The following is a 23,653-nucleotide window of genomic DNA, read 5'->3' on the forward strand; positions in this document are numbered from 1 at the left end:
GACTTCACTCCTCCACCTCTGTTTAAGGCTTCCACTCACATTATAAAGAAATACATTTAAGGTCAATAGGCAACTCGAATTTAACCCTATATGACTGAGTTGTTTAGATGTATGTGGGCAGGTTCCCAGAGACAGAATGACAAGTTGCCCTGGGTTAGTAACTGCTACCCACCTACTTGAATTAGGTTAGAACATTTGATGGATGGATGGATGGATATTTTTAAAGCAGTTTTTCTTCTCCTACAGCTCTAATGTTTTAGCAGTGAGTAGTGGCAACTGGAAATATGCAGGCTGCGTAAAGATGATTATCCTAATGCAGGATTAGTGTTGTAGTAATTCTCTGGATTGTGTCTGTTTCATAATAGTGTGGAAGTTCTGGCTCAAATAGATGTTTAATTCACATACATGACACACCTCCTTAGAAATGGCTCTAGAAGGAATGGACAGAAAACTGATTCTAATTCTCAGTTGCTCATTCTTTATCATCAAAGTCACTTGTAGTGGAATGATAAACACTGGGAGACAGGTAAGTTTGCAGTGCTTGAACGAATTCACTTTTTCCTTAATCCAAAGCAGGCTGACGGTAGGGTTTAACCAGCAAAGCATACAGAACTCAATACAAGCTCACATGTGTAGGTCATTTAAGTTCCATTCAGACTAAAGTGAGATGATGAAGAAGGTATGCTGACAGACGGAAAGTCCTGGACATTTGGAAGATCATTTCACCACACCGTGACTGCATAATGTCTGTGCATGGCATGGAGGGCTTATGAGACTGGATGTTAGCCATAAAACGTTGGACGACTGATTGATTTATTTAGCTCTGTTTAACATAGGCCTGGAATTAGTTTAAAAATGAAAAGGTTCATTCCCAAAAAGAATTTTACCTCAGATCTATTTGTAGCCTGAAAGTGAATAACATACCATAACACTGCTTGCTTATGCAAGCTGTTAACTTATGCTTTCAGTATGGTGTAAAGTTTCATTAGCTGGCTGATTCGCCACTCATTGTACTTATTCAATGAAAAGGAAAACACTATGAGACATATAAACATTTGTTATAAGAATCATTTGCAGTGGACACAATAAGGTAAAGGAGATAACCACACAGAAATATAAAGCAATTAATTTATACTAGTAGTAAATCTGAAAAGAAAGATCCTTTGTCACTGTATTAAATTGGAGGTGCACCATGCTGCCTATAACAAACACTAATTGTTTGACCTAAAGCTTTTGGAACAGAATGATAACTATGTACTGTAATTTATCAATGACAGTATTATATTATTTCTTCACCTGCATGGTATGGTGTTTGAAAACATATTAAGAACGGTCCACTTAACCATCTGAAATCTTTCAAGCCATTTGATTATTTTCGACAACAACAACAACAACTTATCCATCCATCCATCCATTATCCAACCTGCTATATCCTAACTACAGGGTCACGGGGGTCTGCTGGAGCCAATCCCAGCCAACACAGGGCGCAAGGCAGGAAACAAACCCCGGGCAGGGCATCAGCCCAACAACAACAATTTATTTAGCCCAAAATCACACAAGGAATGCCTCAATGGGTTTTAACAGGCCCTGTTATTTGACACCACCCTCAAGCCTTGATTCCCTAAGAAAACAAGAAGAAAAATCCCCTTGCAGGGGAAACAATTGGAAGAAATCTTGGGAAAGGCAATTCAGAGAGACCCCTTTGCAGGTATGTGGGTATGCAATGGGTGTCAAATAATGGGATAAATATAATGCACAAAACAGAACAAAAAGTAATCCTCTTCAAAGAACTAGATGGCCAATCTATCATTGCCACCTCAGGAATACAATACAACAGTACAAACTACACGGCAAAATTCAAGAATAGATTATAGCCTTCACTAAATACTGAATTATCACCATGAGAACAGTGATAGTTTAAAACCTACTTAATGTAGTTTAGTGTCACACAACCCTGGTAAGGTACTGGTATAGAAAGAACTATGGTGGATTCAAAAATCAATAATTACTCATTGTGAATAATTAAACACTAGTGAAGAGAGAAAAGCAAGTACTAAAGCAAGGATGATCTAAAAGACAAAATCTCTGAAAAGCTTAAGTAGTGCTATGACACTTAAAGAGATGTTTCAGGTTTGGAGCTTACTTCAAGGAAGGCACTTTTTCTCAGTTTTTAATGTTTCCTCACAGCTCCAGGATATCGGGATCTATTTCTGGTGTAGTCCTGCTTCTTGTGAAGGTTTAAGTTTAAGGTTTCTTTATTTAGTCATGTTTACACAAGAAAACATGAAATTTGCCTTCTCAGTTGCATCTAATAACAGACAGAATGAAATAAAACAGACAAATAGAAACAAGAAAGGTTAAGGTAAAGCAGTTAGATGCATATTTACACCAATGTCCCCTCCATGTATGTGTGAATTTTTCTCCAGATAGACCCTATTGTTTCGTCCATATTGTAAACATGCATGAATTATGTTCATTTGAGAGTCTAAACTGGCTCAATGTGTGTGTGTGTGTGTGTGTGTGTGTGCCCATGGGATACATGCTTTAAATCCAGTGCTCTGAGGTTGGGCTCTGCTCCAGCTCCTTAAAAGTGCATTAAACCTTTTCTGAAAATGATGGATGATAAAGTGCTGCTTCAGTTTTTGTTGTTATAGGGAATTTTCCTGCTTGCCTTTCTCTAAATATAAAAAAATGTAAAATTGTATGTTAAGGTTATCAAGTTCATATTTAACGTCTAGTCTTTTAAATTGACAATAAAATATTTGGTAACCTTTGAAAATAAATGTACACAATAAGCAAGTTATTTTGATTATTTCCCTCTTTTGAATTACAACTGTTTTTTTTTTTTTGTTTTTTTTTACTGGTGAGCTAATAGCCTGCTGTAATGAACCTAAAATAATTACCCTCCTTTCTTGCTTGCTTTGGAATGAAGTATAGGGTGAGTACACACATTACTATAAGCAACCTCATGAAATAAGCCTTGAAGAAGAAGTGTGTTAAAAATGTACATTTCATAAATAAAATGCTACATTCTATAACCTTTCTGTGACAGTGATACTGTGCTTCTTTTTATAAGGAAGATTTTCTGTCCAATTCTGTGCCCTTACACTTGGAATGGGTTCAGTTGTCTTGACAACAGAAATGCATCCAAGTATAACTGACTCCTGGTAAACACGTTATATATATGTGTGTCTGTGTGTGTGTGTGTGTGTGTTCATGGTACAGAAGAACACAGAAGCTACTGTCTTTATTTAATGTTATCTAGTTTTGTTTGTGGTAGACTTGTGGTATACAATCCTCATTTTTAAGTACCCTTAAAAACTGCAGATTAAGTGAGTCATGGGAATCATTGGTGTGTAAAGCTACAGTGACAATAAGGAACAAAAGAAGAGAAAATCAAACAGACCAACAAAGCAAAAATTTCCAGTCCTTTAATGTACAAAGGAGCTACCTTGTCTAGTCAACCCTTTTTCCCACAGCATGCTGAACCACATCCAGTAAATAAACAAAATGGAAGGAAATTCAAGTTAGATGTAAAGGTCTTAAAAATGGTAGCAAGCAGTCATACATCCCCACTCCCCATATTAATTTTTCTTTTTTTCCCTTTTATCCCATCCCTAATTTTTATACCATTTATTGCACCAGTTGCCCTTTGGCTATAGCCACAGTCTCCTCACCAAAAACAAAAGTCCTGTTCTATACACCGGTAGAGAATTTGCATTCCTTTTGCCCTGCTCCAGTGTGGATGACTGGAAAAGATGGATGGGGCCTTTAATCTAATTTCCATGATATTCCATGACCAAAAAAAAGGTATAGCAGGGCAAATTATTCATTAAAAAAGTTAACATATGGGTGAAAACCTTATATAGTCACACTATTCATGTGATCACACATGTGTGCATGATAGAAAAATTGATATTAATTACCACATGTAGCTGGTCATTAGTTTTAAAATCAGTGATTATAGTTTTGCTCAAAAGAAAAACAGCTTTCATGTTTTGTTTGACAGTTCACCCTTATTCCCTCTGGCCAATAGCTTATTATGCTCTGCACACCAAATCAGATTTAAAAAAACCATAGAAACAGCAAATTAATTAAATGGTATTATTGCAGACCCCCTGTAATGATGTCTTTTGAGCTGCTAAAATATGGATTGTTGTGAAGAAAAGATTATGTATGTCAAAGTGAGGATTTTAGTGCTTGTTGCAGTTTGGTCGCTTTTACATATCACTCAATTACGATGCTTTGGATTTCAGAAGATGAGCAGTCCTATTGTTCTTTTGTATCTCAGACATATAATAAAGTTAAGCAGTACATCAAAGAAAATATTTGCCAAGCCAATGAAAGGATTAACTTAAAAAAAGACTAATTATATAAATAAAGCAAAGGGGTCAACACTTGTCCAGTTAATTCCATGGCCTGTCAAAGACAGCACATTATATTTTCTTAAATGTACTTCTCTGAAAGATTTCACTTAAGATACCATGAAAAAAGAAATAGTAGAGTAAAGACTTGAAGAGACTTGAACATAAATATGTGTTGTAGTATCCAAGTTATTACATGTTTGTGGTTAATGAGTGTATTGTGCAGATTGACCAGTGTCATATTTACAGAAGGTAATAAAGCCCTGAATGGGAGGAGGTAGATAAGAAAAAACCTACAATAAGACAAATGGTTATAAAGAATTGTTTGCATTAAGAAAAGCACTAAACACAACAGAAGCAATATTAGGAGCAACTAAACAACAATTGTTATCCTTGGTGGCCTTCGAGCAATAATTATGACATCAGCCCGTATGGGTAAATGCCAAGATGGATCATCATTTAGTCTCTAATATCCTTTCTCAAGTGTGTCTCAGTTATTGGATGCTTAAGATCACACTTATACTGTATATATATATACATATTGGTGCTGTTATTATTATTGAACAAGCCCATGCTTTGTATGAAGCTAGAACAATGTCTGTCTATCAATTTGTGTATCCACCTAGCAATTTATTCGGTTCTTGTTAGTACAACTGATCACACACACACACACACACACACACACACACACACACACACATATATATATATATATATATATATATATATATATATATATATATATATATATATATGCGTATATATATACATACATATATATCACATATATACATATACAGTATATATATCACATATATAGGCCCTGAGCGCAAGCGCACGTTTCCTGCTGTAAAGAGGTAACGAAATAATTACCACATAGATCATGTACATACTCAAACAATTCACGTTGACCACACGCTAAACTGAGCAAATTTGAATCTGATTGTCTATCTAAACGGAATTATACCTTTTACGATCGCTTAATCTAACAACTATAAACATTCTATGGGTGAAAGCAGTATTGCTTTGCTTCTTTTAAAATAATGTGTTAATAATATAATGTATTCTTTCTTTCCTGATACTTTTTAGGATATTGATTGCTTTTTGATTTAGAATGTTGATAAAGATATTCTACCAATAGTGATTCGAGCTCAAAGTGTCTTCACAATATATAAAGCATGTTCGTTAGAGTTCAGCTATTTCCCCTGTATTTGTCGGAGTACAAATATTGCGCTTGCCACATGTCCTTCCCAGTAAATTGCACTAGAATCTTTAGGTAATACCTCGGGGCACTATTTTCAGCGATGTAGTGAATGTGTCCGCGTGAGAATAAATGTGTGCGTCTGGCGGACGGAGAAGTCTGCTGCTTGTGGTTGTGTGTGGTAATGCGCCTGCCTCCAGTTAGGGCGGAGGGATACCAGTGTCATGCTGCTCCTGTTCTGCTTCAGCGTTCAGTTTCACAGAGCGAAAGAGCTCACTGTTTTGCGGGAGGAGACTGATAGAAATTTAAATCCCCCGGGTTGTGTTTGGCACGCAGACTACTAAATAACAGTTATTTTTTCTGTTTTTCTCGCTTTTTAAGAGAGAAAAAATAAATCATCAATCAAACAAAACAACAAAAGCGTGTTAAACGGAAAATGTCCGATCGGTAGGGCGTTGTTTTTTATTCCCAGGGTTTTTTTTCCTCAGTCCCCGTCTGCAAGGCCATGGCGGTGGAAGCGCGGCCGGAGCTCGTCGGGAAGCGGTTCCTGTGTGTCAGTGGAGAGGAGCCGCTGGAGCTCGGGGAGATCGGGCGCTGGGGATGGAGAGCCGGTGTCATTCGAGCTGTCAGTCACCGAGATTACGACAATCCAGAGCTGGCGGTAAGAACCGGGGAGAACACAGTTACCTCTTTGCGACGTGTTCTTTCGGGATAGCCGGGTTTGTTTTTACTGTGTTGGAGTCTGTTTTCTGCTAGTACGCTTCACATTGGACCTCTGCATAAAGTGCAGTGCTTTAGCGGTCTGTGTTGTCTTACTAGACGGAGTAGCAAAGTGCGCTGTGATTTAAATTCCTTGTTTTGTAGACATGTTGGAAATCACGAGTGTAAGTTGAGTGAACGAGTGGTCGAACATGTAAATCCATTTCCACCCTTTAGTCTTTTTTTAAATTATGTTTACTCGGGGTAAATCTTGGCAAATTTAATATGTTCAGCTAAAGCATAATTTATTTCATAATGGTATAGAAGTCTAAGCATTAGTCGAGGAGGGACTACTGAGGAAGTCGTGCCGTTTGTTATAAGTTAAGTTGGACCTGTCATCTGTTTAAAATAATAATAAGTGCTTAACTAAGCTACCTTCTACGTAAAGAGAGAAAGGACATCCAAAGGAGACCTTATTTGCACCGAGTATATGCAGCCCTCCCCCATCATTGATTAATATGTCCCCACGGTCCTCGCGTTTTCAATTTGAATGAATGACATGTAGTCGTGGCCGGCTGGGGATACGTATAAGTCGCTCATGGAGTCCCGATGTCGGCCGAGGATTGCTGTTTATTGCGCTGTTTGAAAGCGTGCCACCTGTGCACAACGCCGGCCTTTCACAGCACACGTTGTGTAGTCAGCTGCTGATCGCCAGCAATCCTCGTCAGCCTAGCTGGTTGAAAGCGAGATTTATATAAACCCATGGGAAAGAAACGGCTATTGTTTTGTGATTTGGCAGGGTTATATATAGCGCCTTTCTTTGGGAACTTGCACTGAAAGAAGACATTTTGAAAGATCCTTCTACCGTTTTTATGCATATTTTTAAGAATTAAAGCGTAATGTTGAAAATGTTTTATTTTTTTTCTTATTCAGATGCACCCTCCCACATAATCAAATTGTAATTTTTACTGAGACATTGTGAACTCTTCAACTTTAAGTCAATCATTTTTAAAATTTTGAAATTGGAAATCTATTTTTTGATATCATCCTTTTCTGCTAAACGTTGGCTCACTATATTTATTTCATTTCGCTTTTTGCTCAGTATAGGTTGAATATTTTCCAATACTCAGTAAAATAAAATGTTTTAGTCATTATTGAAGATGTGTTTATCTGTTTTGCTTTTGCTTTGCCTGTGTTCATGAATGTAACTGGATGTCACATCATCAAATGTATAAATTTGCGTATTCATTACTATTTGCCTAAGTGTGTGTGATTCCTCAATATTTCCACCGTATATAATGCCTAAAGTGGTTCATTGATATTGGGTTTGTGCTTCTACCCCTCACCCCTGAGAATCAGGGTTTGAACCACTGCCAGGTCAGTTGGTGTTTGCAAATCCGCACTGTTAGTGTAGAGTTTTGTCAAGGTAGTCTGGTTTTCTCCCATACTTCCTAAGATTTGTGTGTTTAGGTGGGTTTGTGACTGAATTAGGAGATGAGTGTGACTGTGTGTGTGCCATGTGGTGGGCATGTTTGCCATTCTAGCTTTGACATTAATTTTGCTGGGAAAGTCTACGAATATTGGCAGACATGTACTGGAGATAGTGGTTTCAAAAATGGATAGATTGTGACATATGTTTTCATTCATTTTCACAAACCCATACAGAACCACAACATGGTTTCTATCCCAAAAGATGAAGTATATACATAACCCACTGTGTTCTTCTGTTGGTGTTCACATATATCTTGTGTTCAGGTGAGAATGTGCCTTGTGTTTCTCAATCTCATTTGAACACAAATGTGTATAATAATTACATATTTGTAGATATACAGTATATATTTTGTGAGTACCTAAATTTTTAATGATGACACTAGAACAGTTTTGATGAGAACATGCGGTATGCACCCCAACAAGATAAGGCTGAGGTTTTTAGATTGTCAAGAGTGGTTTTTATCCCATGATACATGCATTACAAGCACATTTTTATAACTACATTTCATCTGTATAACTTCTGTTGCTTTATACAAGCTTTTAATGCCCAAAAACCTTCCTATCACATGTTCACTGAGGAGATCAATATTAAGAGGATCACTATTTTGTGAAAATAAATATAAACATTTCAAATGAAATATCAATTTAAGCAGTATACATACTGTACATTTAAAATTTGACAGGCTTTTCTAATTGTCTGGGAAAAAAAGCAGCCTCACTCTTGTGTGCTCGGTTCAGACTAGAAATACAGTACGTAAACAAAGCATGCTTTCAACAGTGTAATTTACTTCATCTGATTAAACGTAGAGGTCACAACTGGTGTGAATGCCATATGTTTCTTTTCAGCATCTTCTCATTTAAGACGCAGTAGGTTTTATTTGAGCCTCAGTAATTTTGTTCGAAAATGCCTGATTGACACTTACATGTTTGTGTCCTTTGCATATTCTGTATCCGCTTAGTTTTGCCTTGCAAGTTTCCATCCCTTGTGATTACAGTAATTATTCTTTTCTGGAAGGCTGAGCTGCTTGGCCCTGGCATGCTTTTGGTGTTTTTTTTTTTTAACTTAAAAAGACTGACACATGTTTCTGCTTGTGCTTAAAAGGTAACTGTCAGACACTGGAGTGCTTTTGTTTTATTTGGAGAGTAGTGTTGGTTGTTAAGTGAAGTCCAATTGTTTTGTGGATTGCTGTCTCCACATAACTCTAGATAAGGTAGATATTTTCAGCCCTTGTTAAATTTTCGAAACTTTCACATAATCTTTAATTATTTTCCTTTGGAGAGCCAGTCTTTTTTTTTTTTTATGGAAAAAAGCTGCTGTCGCTGTTTTTTTATGTTTATCATGAAGGTCTAATTGTAGAATTTGCTAAAAACACTTAAAATATTGCAGTGGGCATGTGTTTCTTGTTTTTGTTGATGGAAAATAAATCCATTTAACTGTTTTGTGTGGAGCCCCTGATTTGTAGCTTAACAAAATGGCAAGTAATTTGAAACTCAGATGTTCTTGCAGTTTCCCATCCCCCCCGCTTTATAACTTAATAGCTGCTCTGTCTAAGTTATTACTTCCAGCATGTGCCTCATGGTAGAAATGGTTAGCTCTCAACCAGTTTTACTTTTCCTAAGATCCTGTTTATGCATATTTGTTTGACAGATGTTGTATATGTTTTTATTTGGTAATAAAGTGTTATTTGTGAACGGTTGTGCATGTTTTCACCAACTGGAAAGTGGAACAGTTGAGTCAAGCTACAGCTGTAACTGTAAACCTAGGCAAGTATTGCACTGAAAGCCTGTTTGTGATTTTAGGGTTGCTGGCCTGACACATTACTAAGTCTCTCTCAGAAACTGTGGGCAGCCTCTTTCAGAAATCAGATTTCCATTTGTAGCAGGATCATTTTTCTTATAGTCGCAGAGTCCTGGCTACAGCAGTCTTGGTGTTCATTTAATAACATTCTCGACCTCTCCATTCCTTTTCCTGATCATAAAGCCATTCCTAGTTGGTGAATGAGTGCCTGTCTTGTAACTGTTCTCTTTGAAAATGAAGTGACTTGCTTGTTTGCCGGAGTGATTGTGAATGCATTTTATGGTCAGAAAATTGCTGTCTGCAGGAAAGCCTTTAAAGGCAATCTCACGGCATCGTTCCACACTGTAGCTTCAAACAGCTAGACACCACGTAATTTGGTCCTTCTGTTAAACCAGAGTGACTGCACGAAATGTTGTTACTCTGGCCCCTCCATGAGAGTGGTAAAGTGCATGATGAAAATATTTGTTCAGGATTTGACACAATATATAATGTTGCTTTTTTGTATAAGTACTGCATATGTTTCATTACACTGTTTTTAACATCCAAGGCTTACAGTACATATTGCACAGCCTTAAACGGCTCACGTTACACCATTTGTTTTAATTTTACTCTTTTGTCACATGCTGTGTTTAAATGGCATTTACAGTCCTCTGTGTAAATGACTATTTTTTTCTTGTTCAGCATGCACCATTATTTTTGTTAATAGCATTGAGGGATGCTTTGTAGATTGAGTTTGAGTTTCCTGTTGATGGAAAATTTTTGTTTGCTTTTTTCTTTAATTGGGCATGTTTCCTGTGCTTCCTTTGGTTTTATCCGACTTGCTCATTTCAAGTGGAAGCCAAGCTTTTGAAAGAAGAGCCTGAACAAACGGTGCCTGCCTTTTAAGCATGCCTTTGCGTGGATTGCAAAAAATAAAACACATAGGAAAATGAATCCGCTTACAAAAAGAAATTAGACACTGTTAAGATAAAAAGTCGGATCTGTTGGGTATAAAATATGTGAATCATTCATGCATAATAAGATTTAGCATATGAGGAATGGGTTTAGTGGCATTTCCACGTTAAATCAGTTTTTCAAATTCAGCATAAATTGACAATCGGCCTAAGTGCTGGTTTTGTGACATTAATACAAAATGAACCATAATAGGGGTCTGATTATATATTTTTTGAAAGCATGCCTTTTTAAAGTACTTCCGTCTGCAATAAAATACGACAAATAATTACATTTCATCTGACCTGCTGACAACTTTTGCAAGACGTGTCCTACTTTGAATCACTAGATTCAAATTCAATTTCTTTTGCTTGGCACAAAAATTTCAGACACAAGTACAGCTCAGTTTACTGTGGATGGGTTCAGGCCTGCAGATGGATTTTAAAATCCTGAATTTTATTTTATACTACACAAGGGCATGATGCTATTTTACTTAGATGTACTGAAAAATAATTTTGCTTATAAACCAAATATTTATCAAAGCAATGGAAAATTTTGAAATAGTGAGATGTAGTCCTTTAAATAACTAATGAATGGATGGATAAATAACTGAATTAACAAATGTTGTTCATAATAAGTGCAGGCATACAGTGCTTTGTGGTCCATTTTGATAAATTAAAAAGTAATTAAAGGCAGGCAATGAAGACCACATACTATAAATTCATATTGTCCTTTGTGCTATTGTTTTGATTCTTATAGTTTCATATGTTACATAATATTTAACTTATATATGTTATTATCTAATGAATTTCACGTTTCAGTGAAGTATTTACTATGTCAGTTTCCTGTTTGAAATAAGGTAATATGATCCGAAGTGTGGTTGTAAAAGAGGGAGTTGCCTGACCATAACAACAAAAGAGACTTAAGTTAAAAGTGAAATTAAGAGATCCTGATCATTTTTCTTTACATCGCACATTATAGTATGTAGATTACATATGTAATTATGCAACATTAGGCATTTGTTATCATCAAAAGACTTGGGTGGATGGATTCATTTCCTTACCCTAAACCTCATCCCTTCTATAAATAACACAAAAGCAATGTTTTGTATTTCCATCTTACTGTCTTTTATTGACCTAAGATATGCTGTTATAGTACAAAATCGTTCTTCCATTTTCAAAACCTGCATATTCCGTTTGAGGGCCTTGCGCTGCCAGAGTCTATCCATAATGGGACACACACACACACACACACATACATACACACGCTAACATGCCTTTATTCTTGCACCCAGGCTGGTTTAAAATTGCCAGTTAATCCACCAATGTGCGTGCCTTTGTGATGTGATAGGAAACTGGAGAGCTTGGAGGAATCCCAGACCAGCATGGGGAGATTGAGCAAGCGGCTGGGATTTGATCTCAAGTTGTCAGAGCTCTGAGAAAGTAGCATTAATGTTTTCTGTAATAACGCAAATGTCATGTTCAAATATTTTGATTTGAAAGGCAACATTTTCTGTAATTACAATATATATGACATGATATTTCATATTTTGCTTAGAGATTCACCTTTACATGAGCAGTTAGATTTTTTTTCTATCAACCTGTAAAACACAAGTTAACCTAAATATGGTAAAATCTGCGCCAATTTAATCAGTTTTCAGTTTTTACTATATCAGTAAAGACTCTACAAATAAGGATGGGTCATCATGTTAGTCTGATTGTTTTGTTTTTTATTTAAGATAATAGCATTACAATAGCAAATACTGTACTTGGAAGAGATTTAGTTGTAATTGTTTCATAACATGTTTTGCAGTGACTTGGCCAGGCACTTGGTGCCCTTGAACTTTGATGCATTGTACACATATTGTGATATGTCATTATTCAAGTTCTACATTATTTAACATTAAATTTAGTTTTTGAGCAGTGAAGAAAATTGGTTAACATCCATGTTTTTTATTCAAAATTTAACTCCCAAAACATATGCATTTAGACATATAAATAAAAATTATATTCTATGTATTCACAGTTTTTATGATTTTATTACAGTGAGATTTAATGTATATTTTCACCATCTTAAATTAATAGATATATATGTATATTTAAGTGTTTGGCTTTAAAGCATCACTTTCTTCACCACCCCAGCTTTTAAACCCATTTTTACAGTCTTTAAAATAAAATCAACATTTTCTTTAAATCTGTTTACATATCCTCACCTTTGTTCACACTGAAAACATATTGTGCCAGGTTGACTCATTAATCATTAAAACTGAAAAATCTCAATGTGTAAATCTGTTATTTCATTAAAGATTTATCTTTAACCTTTTTCATCAGAAGACCTGATTCAAGTCAACTCAAGTGTGATCATCTGCTTCAGTATACTCAAAAAAAAAAAAAAAAAGCTTTTTACCTGAAAGGCATTCTGAGATAGAAAATATATATATAGGAGGAAAAAAGTCACATTATTTTTGCTTTCTTTAGAAAATACTGCAAGCCTAAGACATACTTTTTCTGAACTAAACTTGAATATTACAGGCTCAAAAGTAATAATTTTAACTCTACAAATATTACTGTGTTAGTCATAATATTGTGATTAGTAAATGTATGTTCACCGTACATATACAATATGTATATTTTTGCTACGTGTCTGTGTACACTGATCGATTGATTCAGGAACAATTTAAATCCATAGGTTGTAAATTGAACAGATAATTATAACAACAAATATTATCACATAAAAACACTGCATACACACACACACACACATATATATATAGATATATACTGTAGATATATCGATATAGATAGATATAAAAATTATGTAGGTGTATAATTTTTTAACTTGAGATATACTCTAGATAGATAGATTGATTGATAGATATGTACAGAGATAAATACTGTATATGAACATATGTGATATAACGTATTTAATTACAGAGAAAAAATATACTTATGTCTACTTGGTATTTATGTATAAGGAAACTGTATAGATTGTGTTCTTCATTTGTTGTAGAGGTGGGACTGACATTTTGAAATATTCCAGACCACCAAGCCTATCTCTTTGTACTGACTCTGAATTGCCTTTAGTAACTATGGTTTTAAGTAATACCAGATGTTTTTATTTAGTCTTTACTGTATATTCATTTCAGTGCATACTTTTGTGAATCAAAGGGATTGACTGCTTTTTTTAGAGGCCAGTTTAATAAAATGGGGTTCCACTTACTCAGTAAACATATAAAAACACATTTGAACCTGTAGAAAGGGAAAAGCAATAGAAACGTCTGTCCATCCATACATCTATCCATCAAAAAGCTTGCTTTATTCTAATTATATGGTCATAGGGCCTGATGCCATCCATAGTGCCAAAGAATCCTAGGTGGATTGCTAATCCATTGCAGGGAGTGCAGTCAATGACTTTCTCACATTAACGTTTCCTGTTAGCCTTAACCCCCATGTCTTTAAGATTTTTGTGGAAAACTGAAGTACAACAGAAAATCTTATGCAGACATAAAGAGAATATGTAAACACTACACAAAGACTGACTCAATTGGAATTTGAACCCTGTCTCCTGGATCTCTGAGGTACCACACAGAAATTAAATGTGAAAAGCAAAAAGAAAAGTATTATTGTTGGTAAATTAAAAAAAAAGTTCACTTAATTTTTAAAATGACAGAAATTAAAGAACCAGTGCTAACTAACAGTCCTTTAAGCATTTTCTCTGTATCAAGTACAATGCAAACTAAGTTTTTTATCTTAATTTGTATGAAACAAGAACAGTCAATTTCATATTTGTACGACACATGGGGTATTTCTGTACATTTTGTATGGTAAAAAGCACTTTAGTTTGCATGTTTTTAATGCATGGTCTTGAAAATCCTCCCTAAACCACCCAGTATGAAATGCAGAGAATTGGAGGAAATTTCTGTTATCATTTATGGTATTTTTTAAGATTGCATTTATCTGTATTTCACTCATAGGGCTAAGTTAAAATGAAGCTGCAGACATCTGGAAAGCAAATGAATATGAGGTTTGTTTTGACTTCTCTTCATTGTCAAGGCTTGCAGAGCAGTTTGGCAGGATCTTAAAAGCTCTGTTGGCTATTGTGTTTGGAATGTTTGTTATGCCTCGGGCTAAGGTAGCAACAGCGCTCTGTGTGAGACTATTGCTCTTGAGCCACACCTTTAAAAGTTTGCATCACACAGAAACAGTTTTAAAGATGGAATGCTAAAGAACAGATACCATTTGAAGTGTCATACTCTTTAAACCCTTTGGTATGCATATACTACAAACATGTTTTTCCTTTTAGTTTTATTAATTTCACTATCAAAACTTTTTTGCTTCAGCTGTCATGTGCACTGTCATCTCTCTGGAAAACATTTTCTCATGTTGTAATTATCAGTGGAAAATGTATCACTACATAATATTGAATAATTGTGACTTTTAGCTGCTCTTTTGCTGTTTTAAAATTTCTAAGACAACAGTATCCTTAGACCCCTTAAAATAATTACTTTATGTAAGTATATTTGTTGAGATTTAAAAAAAAAAATATATAGCTGGTTTAGATTTGGGTGGCATGGTGGCACAGTGGGTAGCGCTGCTGCCTTTCAGTAAGGAGACCTGGGTTCGCTTACCTGGTCCTTCCTGCATGGAATTTGTGTGTCTGTGTCTGCGTGGGTTTCCTCTGGGTGCTCCGGTTTCCTCCCACACTCCAAAGACATGCAGGTTAGGTGAATTGGCAATCCTAAATTGTCCCTAGTGTGTGTGTGCGTGCCCTGCGGTGGGTTGGCGCCCTGCCCAGGGTTTGTTTCCTGCCTTGTGCCCTGTGTTGGCTGGGATTGGCTCCAGCAGATCCCCGTGACCCTGTAGTTAGGATATAGTGGGTTGGATAATGGATGGATGGTTTAGATTTGAAAAAGTCAATTGCAATGTAACTTGGCTAAATATGTTGATCTTACAGTGGCATATCATTATAGAGTAAAATCATTTAGATGTTTATTTATAAAGGCTGCCAAACTAATTTATAACTTTCAAAAATACAGAGATAATATCAGAGTATACTTTCTGTTACCCGTGAGAAAAAAGTAAACTATTTTCTAAGTTTAGTTTGTGTAACATTCAAACATGTTTAAAAATATTTTCTTATGTAATTATTTTTAATGTTAAATTTCTGATTTTGTTTAGAGGGTCTTTGTGGTGCAGTGTTTACGTGCTACCTCCCAATTCCAGGATCCTGGATTTGAATCACACCATCCAGTTGTCATTTTTATGGACTTTGAATGTTCTCCACATGTCATCTGGAGTTTTTCTTCATACATGCTTACTGATGTGCAGGTTAGGTTAAATGGAGTCCCTCTATTGATTGCATGTGTGAATGATTGGGTCCAGTGATTTACTGGCATCCTGTCTTACACCCAGTGCTGTTGGGACAGGCTTCAGCCTCTGATGCCCGTGAAGTAGAAGCAAGTTTGAGAATATTATGTTGTTCAGAGTACCATGAATGAGCTGCCATTAGTTGGTAGTAGTGTTTTACATAACTTACAACCCAGAGTCCATGGCTGAAATCCCAGTACAATCGCTGTCTGTAGAGTTTACACTTCGCCTATGTTTGTGTGGATATTTTTATGCGATTGCTCCTATTTCCTTCAGTATCCCAAAGACACACACACACACACACACACACACTCTAAATGGCTCCCAAATGAGTGAGTGTAGGTAGGCATGTGCCATGTGGTATATTAGCATCCTATGCTTAATGCTGCTGGAATTGGTTTTAAAATAAGCTAGTTTGGAAAAATAACAAATTAAATTCTATATTAAAATGTAGTTTCTAGTTATTTTTTACTTAATCAATAAAAAGTATTTTTGCTTTCAAAATTAATCCACCCATTATTTTACATTTTTTTTTTTTACATGATTTGCTTATAATCTTAGATTCTTATCACAGTACTAGAATTGTGCAATGCAGTACACCAGTCCATTGTAAGGCACCCTCATTCATAAACCCCCCCATGCTGGGCCAGGTCAGTTAGCCTGTTAGATTTCTTTGGGATCGGGAAGCCCTTGCAAACATTGGAAGAATGAGCACACTCCACTGTGAGTAAGTCTGAGAATCCCAGCCTAGCATCTGGAGATGTGAAGTAGCATTGCCAACTACTGTGTCATAGAGCTGCCCAGACTCTGGTGTATATAATCGGGGTAAAATTTCAAACATATAATCTACTAAATGTTGTTTGTAGACTGTACAATAACTTATAATTGTAGTGCCTACATTTAAACTATATTTTGGTCCCATTCTGTCATAGGCCTTAACTGGTAATGGCCATCTATTGTTGTTTTTGTGAGTATATGGTTTGTTTTTATTTTATACATCCATAAGTACAGCATTGGTCTTTTTTAAGTAGTTATTTGCAGATTAAATAATTGTGACAAAAATAGTTGCAGTTTGCTATGTTTTTTAAGTTATTTTTTTATTAAGTGCTAAATAAAATCATTGTATAGATTTCAGATGCAAGAATAATTTTTATAGCATATGAATAATCACATCCTTGTTTACATAATATTTATTTGCTAAATGTTCTGTAATTACTTGTTCTTTCCTGTCAATATGCCCCAAACACTTAAGTTTTTAAAGAAGTGTTCTTTTTCAAGCCACATTTTTATTTGTGTTTTGTCTTAGGAGAATCATCGACATTGAATAATATTACACTTACGAGAATTTATTATCCAATTAGGTTTACTTTATTTAAAATCATGTTTTCAGGAACTGAAAGCTTGAAGTTAATCAAGTGCTGTCTATATATTACATTCTAGTGTTACAGATAATTAGGTTAGGCCATTTTAATGGCATTCCTTGCAGAAAAAGAATATTTAAGATTATAAGGAAATAATGACATTACGTAACAGTCTATCTCCCTTCATATGAAGGATTTTATGATGTTCTGTGTAAAAGTTCTTGAAGGCCCTTTCAAGGTGTGCCGAAACTACATTTCTTGTTATATAGGCTTTACTCTTAAAGCACTTTTGAATAAAAATGTGTCTTTGGGATAATGCTTGCGTATTTTAAGACAGATAAAGTGCTTTGTTGTGAGCTACTTTTGAATGTGTGCACAAGAGTATTCTGATTTGTATTTCAGTGAGGACAAATATCCAAGCTGAAAAGCAATTTAGGTATGAGTTGAGTCTAATAGTGTAAAATTCTAACAGGTAGTTGAAAATATTCAACAGTCTGGGTTTATTTTCAAGTGTGGACAGAATCTCCTGTGGCCATTTTCAGTGCATATCATAGTCAATTCTTTGATATTTCTAGTGTGTATTTGGTGTGTGGGTGTGTATGTTCACCCTGTGATGGGCTAGCGCCCTGTGCAGGGTATATACCTGCCTTGTACCCTGTGCTTGCTGGGATGGTCTCCAGCCCCACTGTGACCTTGGTCTGGATTGGGTGTGTTGGAAAGTGGCATGACATGGTATGAATTCCTTGTGGAGCTTTTCTTCATATGATCTCCAGTATAGATTGTAATATTCCTCAATATGCTTTGTGTGTCTTTTATATTTTATAATTAATCTTTATGCAAACAAATAATGATGCATGGAGCAAATTGTCATGTTGTACATATGCTTTTGGATTAGATGGCCATTTGAAAATGATTTTAGGCCAAATGAACAACAGAATTAAAAAAAAGAATGATCTTAACATTATGATAGTAGTTTTGCTGTCATTTATGACCTGTTTTGCTTTAAGTTTTCTTCAGTATTTCAAATTAAAACCAAAAAACAGGGATTATTTTATATGAGAAATGATTTTTTATTAGCATTTTCACATATAGGGTCATTCCTAGAGTGGTGCAGTTGTATATTCCTGCCTTATAAGGCTTCCATTGAAAAGTACAAAAATGTATTCAAATGGGAACAGTCTTTAATTCAGAATTTGGCTTTTTTTTTTTAAATGCATGTAAGTTGATTTTTTTTCTCAGGCATTTCTGTAGGCTTTTTGACATGTGATGTCTTGAAGGTTATCTGCCCAAGGGATAGCCTGTGTGTAACATACGTTTTTGTTCCAATTTAGGGCAAAAGTCCTTTCTTATGTGAAACAGTATTCTTTGTTTAGAACTTTCTGTAGTACTGGGAGTGCTGTATGGCTCCATTGATTGGTTCCATACAGTGGAAACTTGACCTTTAGCAGATGTTTGAGACTTTGCCAACACGCAGCATGATCAGCAGACCAGACAGCTTTTTCCTTGTTATGTCGAAGACGCATTGCATTTCTGAAATGGGACGCCAAAAGTTAAAGCATTACTCTTTTTTCGAAAGAGCAAACAATTATTTTATTTTAATGAGCAATTACAAATAAATACACAATATATTAAGTTGTCTATAGTCAGTAGTAAATACAGACCTATCACTTACAAGTAAAACTGTACTTTGTAATTTTTTAGGGCAGCTCAGCAGGGTTTGCATGACAATGTGCTTAAATTTATGATTCTGGGAAATGTCTTTGGTTGCAAGGTTCCTTCATTAAGTAAAATAGCTGCCTGCATTCCTCCAGGGAAACAAATGCTTCTGGTTTCAACTAGAGGACATAATATGTGCACTGTATATCAGGGGGTAAAGTGTTGTTTTTTTTTTTTGTGTGTTTTTTTTATACATCCTTTTTTGCCTTTTTACAATACTTTCAGATTAAAAAAAAATTAGATTTCACCAAATAGGCAGTATTAAAGAGACACTAACTATTTTGGGAAGTCCTCTGCTTTGCTTTTTATTGCAGTAGTATATATATATATATTATTAACTTGTGTAAGGTTAACTGCGTTATGCAAACTGCAAGCCCTGTGTATCAAAATGGGATTTCTACAGCCTTTTTTTAAATAAAATGTGTTGCTTTTAGTTACTTTAAAAGTCCCCAAATTTGCTACTTGATGCACAGCATTTTAATGAAGGGTTTTATTCAAAACAAGTGTGACTGTTGAAAGTGTCACAGCTGGCATTGCAGGCTTTAGCACAGGATGTTGGGTATTTCATGTGAATTCTAGTCCCCAAAGACAAGCTTAGAGAGATGGAGCTGATTCAGTTGCCCAGTTGTGGGATTTTGGAATGAACACTGCAGGCACTGTTTTCTCAGAGCTTTATTAACAAGTCCACTCAAGAGGTGGGGCGTCGTGTTTACAGATTAATATGAGCCTCGATACTCTGACAGCTGCTCAATTGGATATTTTTAATGCAGGTGGTGCTTAGCTTTAGTAATTTATGCTACATTATATTTGCTAACCCAGTAACAAAATGTGATGGGGAAAAAAGCAAGTTAAAATGTTTTTGAGGGAACTATCAGGTGACTGTCCATTATGTGCTTTTTAGTGTATGTGGAAACAATAAACATTCTCTTATCTGTGTTTATGTAACATATGTAGAGTATGAATGTGTTTGTGCATATGTGTGTATATGTGTATATATAATATACAAAACACTGTAAATGTGTGTGTGTGTATTACATTTATAATGTACTAGTAAGCCATTTCATTTTTCTTGTGAAACAGATAACACAGGTATTTCTCATAATTTGTCTGGAAATAGACAAGAATTTGATGTCAGTCAGTCATGTCAGTTAGAGAAAAGTATCTTTATTCTTATTTTGCCTATATTTTTGTGTATTAAACATTAAATAAGAAAAAATAAAACCAGAAATAGATTTAAAAAAAGGATACAGGCAGGACTTAAACCATGACTTGTAGCCTGACTTTCTACCATCTGTGCTGCTCAGCAACTGCCATAGATGGGCACTAAAACTGGCCTTTAAAACTATTAAATATGAATCATTATTGTGGTTTACTCAAAAAATGTTTTTTTTTTTTCCGATTAAATTACCCTTTCAGGGTCATGACATTCATCTGTTAGTGAAAATGTTGTTTTTCTTAGTTTGTTTATAAATAGCCAAGAATTTTGTGTAAGCTAGTCATTGAATCAATCAGGGACACTTAGATATATACTAATATAATAAAGTAATATCAAAGGGAATTTTATTATAAGAATTACTACATGTTGATACTATGTTTTTCCAAAATAGCTCATTTCAGAATTGTAATTAGAAGGATTATTGTCCTTTCAACCCTGGGAATTTTGTTTTGTGAAGTCCGTCAGTGCATCAGTTAAAGCAGTTTGAATGTTTTCATTTGTTTGAAAACATTGTCCCTTTAGGGAGAAAAAATGTTGCATGGTGACAGATCAGGTGAGTACAGTGGCTACTGAAGCACTAAAATATGTTTGGAGGCCAAAACTCCATATCTGACAGGACATAGTGAATAGGAGTATTGTCATAGTGGAGGATTTGTTTAAAAAAATAAATTTTACTGATTTAATTAGTTGTGTTAAATGTGTGTATGTGCTGTATTTGTATATGTACAGTGTATGTATATTTTTATATATACTCTAATATGTATTTAGCATTTATCCTTAATATAAAAATATATTAAGAATAAATGCTAAAGTAATACAGTATTTGTGAACTTCATTATTAGCAGGTTTGGTTTTCTTGGTATGGTTACCTCACACCAAATCAACATTTTGCCTTGTCTTTGATACTGTTACTATATTAAAAGAATATGTTAAAAGAGATATGTTTTGTCTTAAGTATTTGCTTTAATCTGTTATTGTGAGCCATCCACATGTCACCCTCCCTTTCATTTTTTTTTTAACTGCTTGCTGGCTGGGGTTATCTGAGCCAGGCTGCCACTATTCATGAGCTTATGTGAGTAAACACTCATTAGAATCTGAACAGTGGATAGCATGATCAAACTGCGAGCTCCCGAAGCACAGATAGCTTGACCCCATTCCCTGTCTTTCATAGTTTTCTTGTCATCATCCTTCGCTTCCCCTCATTTATCATAACCTCAAAAAATGTATGTTATGTTTTACTAGTTGGTATTACTTGACAAAGAGGCTTGCTGCTGATTATCTGGTTTATTTACATTAATACCATATACTTGTATTAACTATAAGCAGTATATTGTGCCACATATACATCTTATAGATCACATAGTCTTCTTTTTGAATAAGGCTGTCTTTTGCAAAGCATATAATAGTTATAATGACTTAAAAATTTTTGTGAAATGGTACATCTTTGCTATAAATACCTTCTTTTGGAAGTGTTTTTTTTATAAAAATGTAAATAAGAATTAGAGACTATTACATGCATGTTTTATTTGTATAATCTAATATTATCAGTGATGGAGAATTTGGAAAATATTGTTTTGATCACCATTCTCCTACTTCCTACCGTAATTGTTAAAACATGTACTGTATATCTGTTTATTTATGTTTTGTACAATAAGTGGAGTGGTGGTATCTGTGAATTCATTTAGGCAGCAGCATTTGCTGCTCTCTCTGAAATGTATTTCCAACTGTGTGGTAAGGTACAGTACCTTAGACTTAACAAAGATATTTTTTTTAGTGTTTGATAGATGGAAAAGGATTTTAATACCATTTTTGTTCTGATGCTCGTGAGTGAGTCATTTGATTTGATTCTTGCAGTTGCTTACTCCTAATTGGGTACATTTTTCTTCAAAAATTAAACCATTTACAATCCTTTTTACGTTTGCAGCCATTATAATATAGTCTTAAGAACAAAATCTGAACCTTCTCAGCCATCTCAGTACATTATTTTCACACAGAAAATTTTATTTTGTAATTAAGTTCTACCATTTTGTACACATGCTTTTTGTTTGGTGCTTAGTGGAGCCAATGCTTATCCTGGCAGTAGCAGGCAAAATTGTAGTTAAATACACTGTCATACTCAATTATAGAAGGCTGGTCTGTCTAACACCATCTTTTGGAAATGTGGAAAAAACGAACCCATGAAGCTACAAACATGTTATTGTTGAAGATGGCCTCAACCAGGAACTGATTATGGTCTCAGCTGCTGTGGAAATTTTTTTTTTTATTCTCGGTGACATTGCTGTTGATAGCCCTGGGTAAATTGAGGTCGAGTACACCATCACAAGAGCTGAGACGGCAGGAGCAATCCTTTCATAAAGTCCTTGGCATAGATCTAAATCCAAAAATTTAGAAATAAAGCAGTGCCAAATGGCAGGCTCACCCTGAAGATGCATAAAATGAAGCAGAGTGAGAGAATTTAAGGCTAAAGGAAGAAAAAGGAAAAGAGTCATCTTTTGAGATTTAAAAAAATGATGAAGGCTTATTTGTTTAATGTTGCTCAGCTCTTAAAATGAACAATTCACACCAAATAAAAGAATTGAGATTACAGACGTGAACGCCAGGGAAAGCAGTGCAGTAAAGTGAATGCACACATGGTCGCTGACAGTCGGGCATGAACATAAAAGAATTAAAGCCAGAATTAAGGCCAGCTTCTGCATGATGAAAACAACTTTACAGAGCAGTGATTTTGAAAGGTGTCCAAAATGGCAACCTAAGAGAAAAACAATGCAGTGGCAGGAGGTTATTGATAAAGTAATTTCTGCATTAAATTGAAGTCCTCTTATTGATAGGTTGCACCAGCTAATTGATATAATATCTATATGTGTATATTTTTTTAACCTTCAATGTCTAACCAACATCACTGTCATTTAAGATCAGATAACATTTTTCTGTTTCCTCTATTTTATCCTTCGTATCTTTATGTATAAAATGAAACCATTAACAATCATTTGTGCCTTTGCATTCATAAACAATGAGTCATAAGGACAGATTTTTAAACAGAATATTAATTCACCTCAGCAAACAATATTTTTCACCAGTAAATTTATGTTGTACTTTTTCCATAGAGAAAACATTGATGTAGCCATCTCAAAAGAGGCATTATGAAATGATGGAAAAATTTACACCTGATTATTTTTTCCACTCTTCTTTCTATCCTTGTCATGTGAAAGACTAAACGCCAGTCATGAAATAATGATAGCTGAAAGCTGCAAGGCAAAATAAGGCTCTGTCCACACTCATTTTTCTTAGTTAAAAAACAAACCCAAAGTGGAACTGCCTCCACTGGAGGTTTGACAATTTCCAGCAAGCTGAGGAATGGCCATGCAACATGTTGAGTGATTAAGGAAAACCACCAGGAGCCCAGCTTCCTTTTTCCCTAGAGTACTAAAAATAAATCTAGCCTTTTCTCCAAGGTGTTCAGTGAAGAGGTGGCTTCAGTGCTGTAGTCAGAAAACCTCTATTTGAAGGTTGT

The 23,653-nt window shown here is 35.2% G+C and overlaps 1 protein-coding gene across 2 annotated transcripts in view; it reads left to right on the forward strand.

The window, feature by feature from the left end:
- Positions 1-5,833: 5,833 nt before the first annotated feature.
- Positions 5,834-23,653, forward strand: part of jmjd1cb (jumonji domain containing 1Cb) — a 354,346-nt gene continuing 336,526 nt past the window's right edge. For both annotated transcript variants that reach the window (XM_039771144.1, XM_039771154.1), the window contains exon 1: positions 5,834-6,226. In XM_039771144.1, the coding sequence (XP_039627078.1) occupies positions 6,071-6,226 (156 nt within the window). In that variant the 5' untranslated portion in view covers positions 5,834-6,070. The remainder of the gene's footprint in view (positions 6,227-23,653) is intronic.

This window comes from Polypterus senegalus, chromosome 1, assembly GCF_016835505.1.
Source record: "Polypterus senegalus isolate Bchr_013 chromosome 1, ASM1683550v1, whole genome shotgun sequence".
In the NCBI taxonomy this organism is placed as follows: domain Eukaryota; kingdom Metazoa; phylum Chordata; class Cladistia; order Polypteriformes; family Polypteridae; genus Polypterus; species Polypterus senegalus.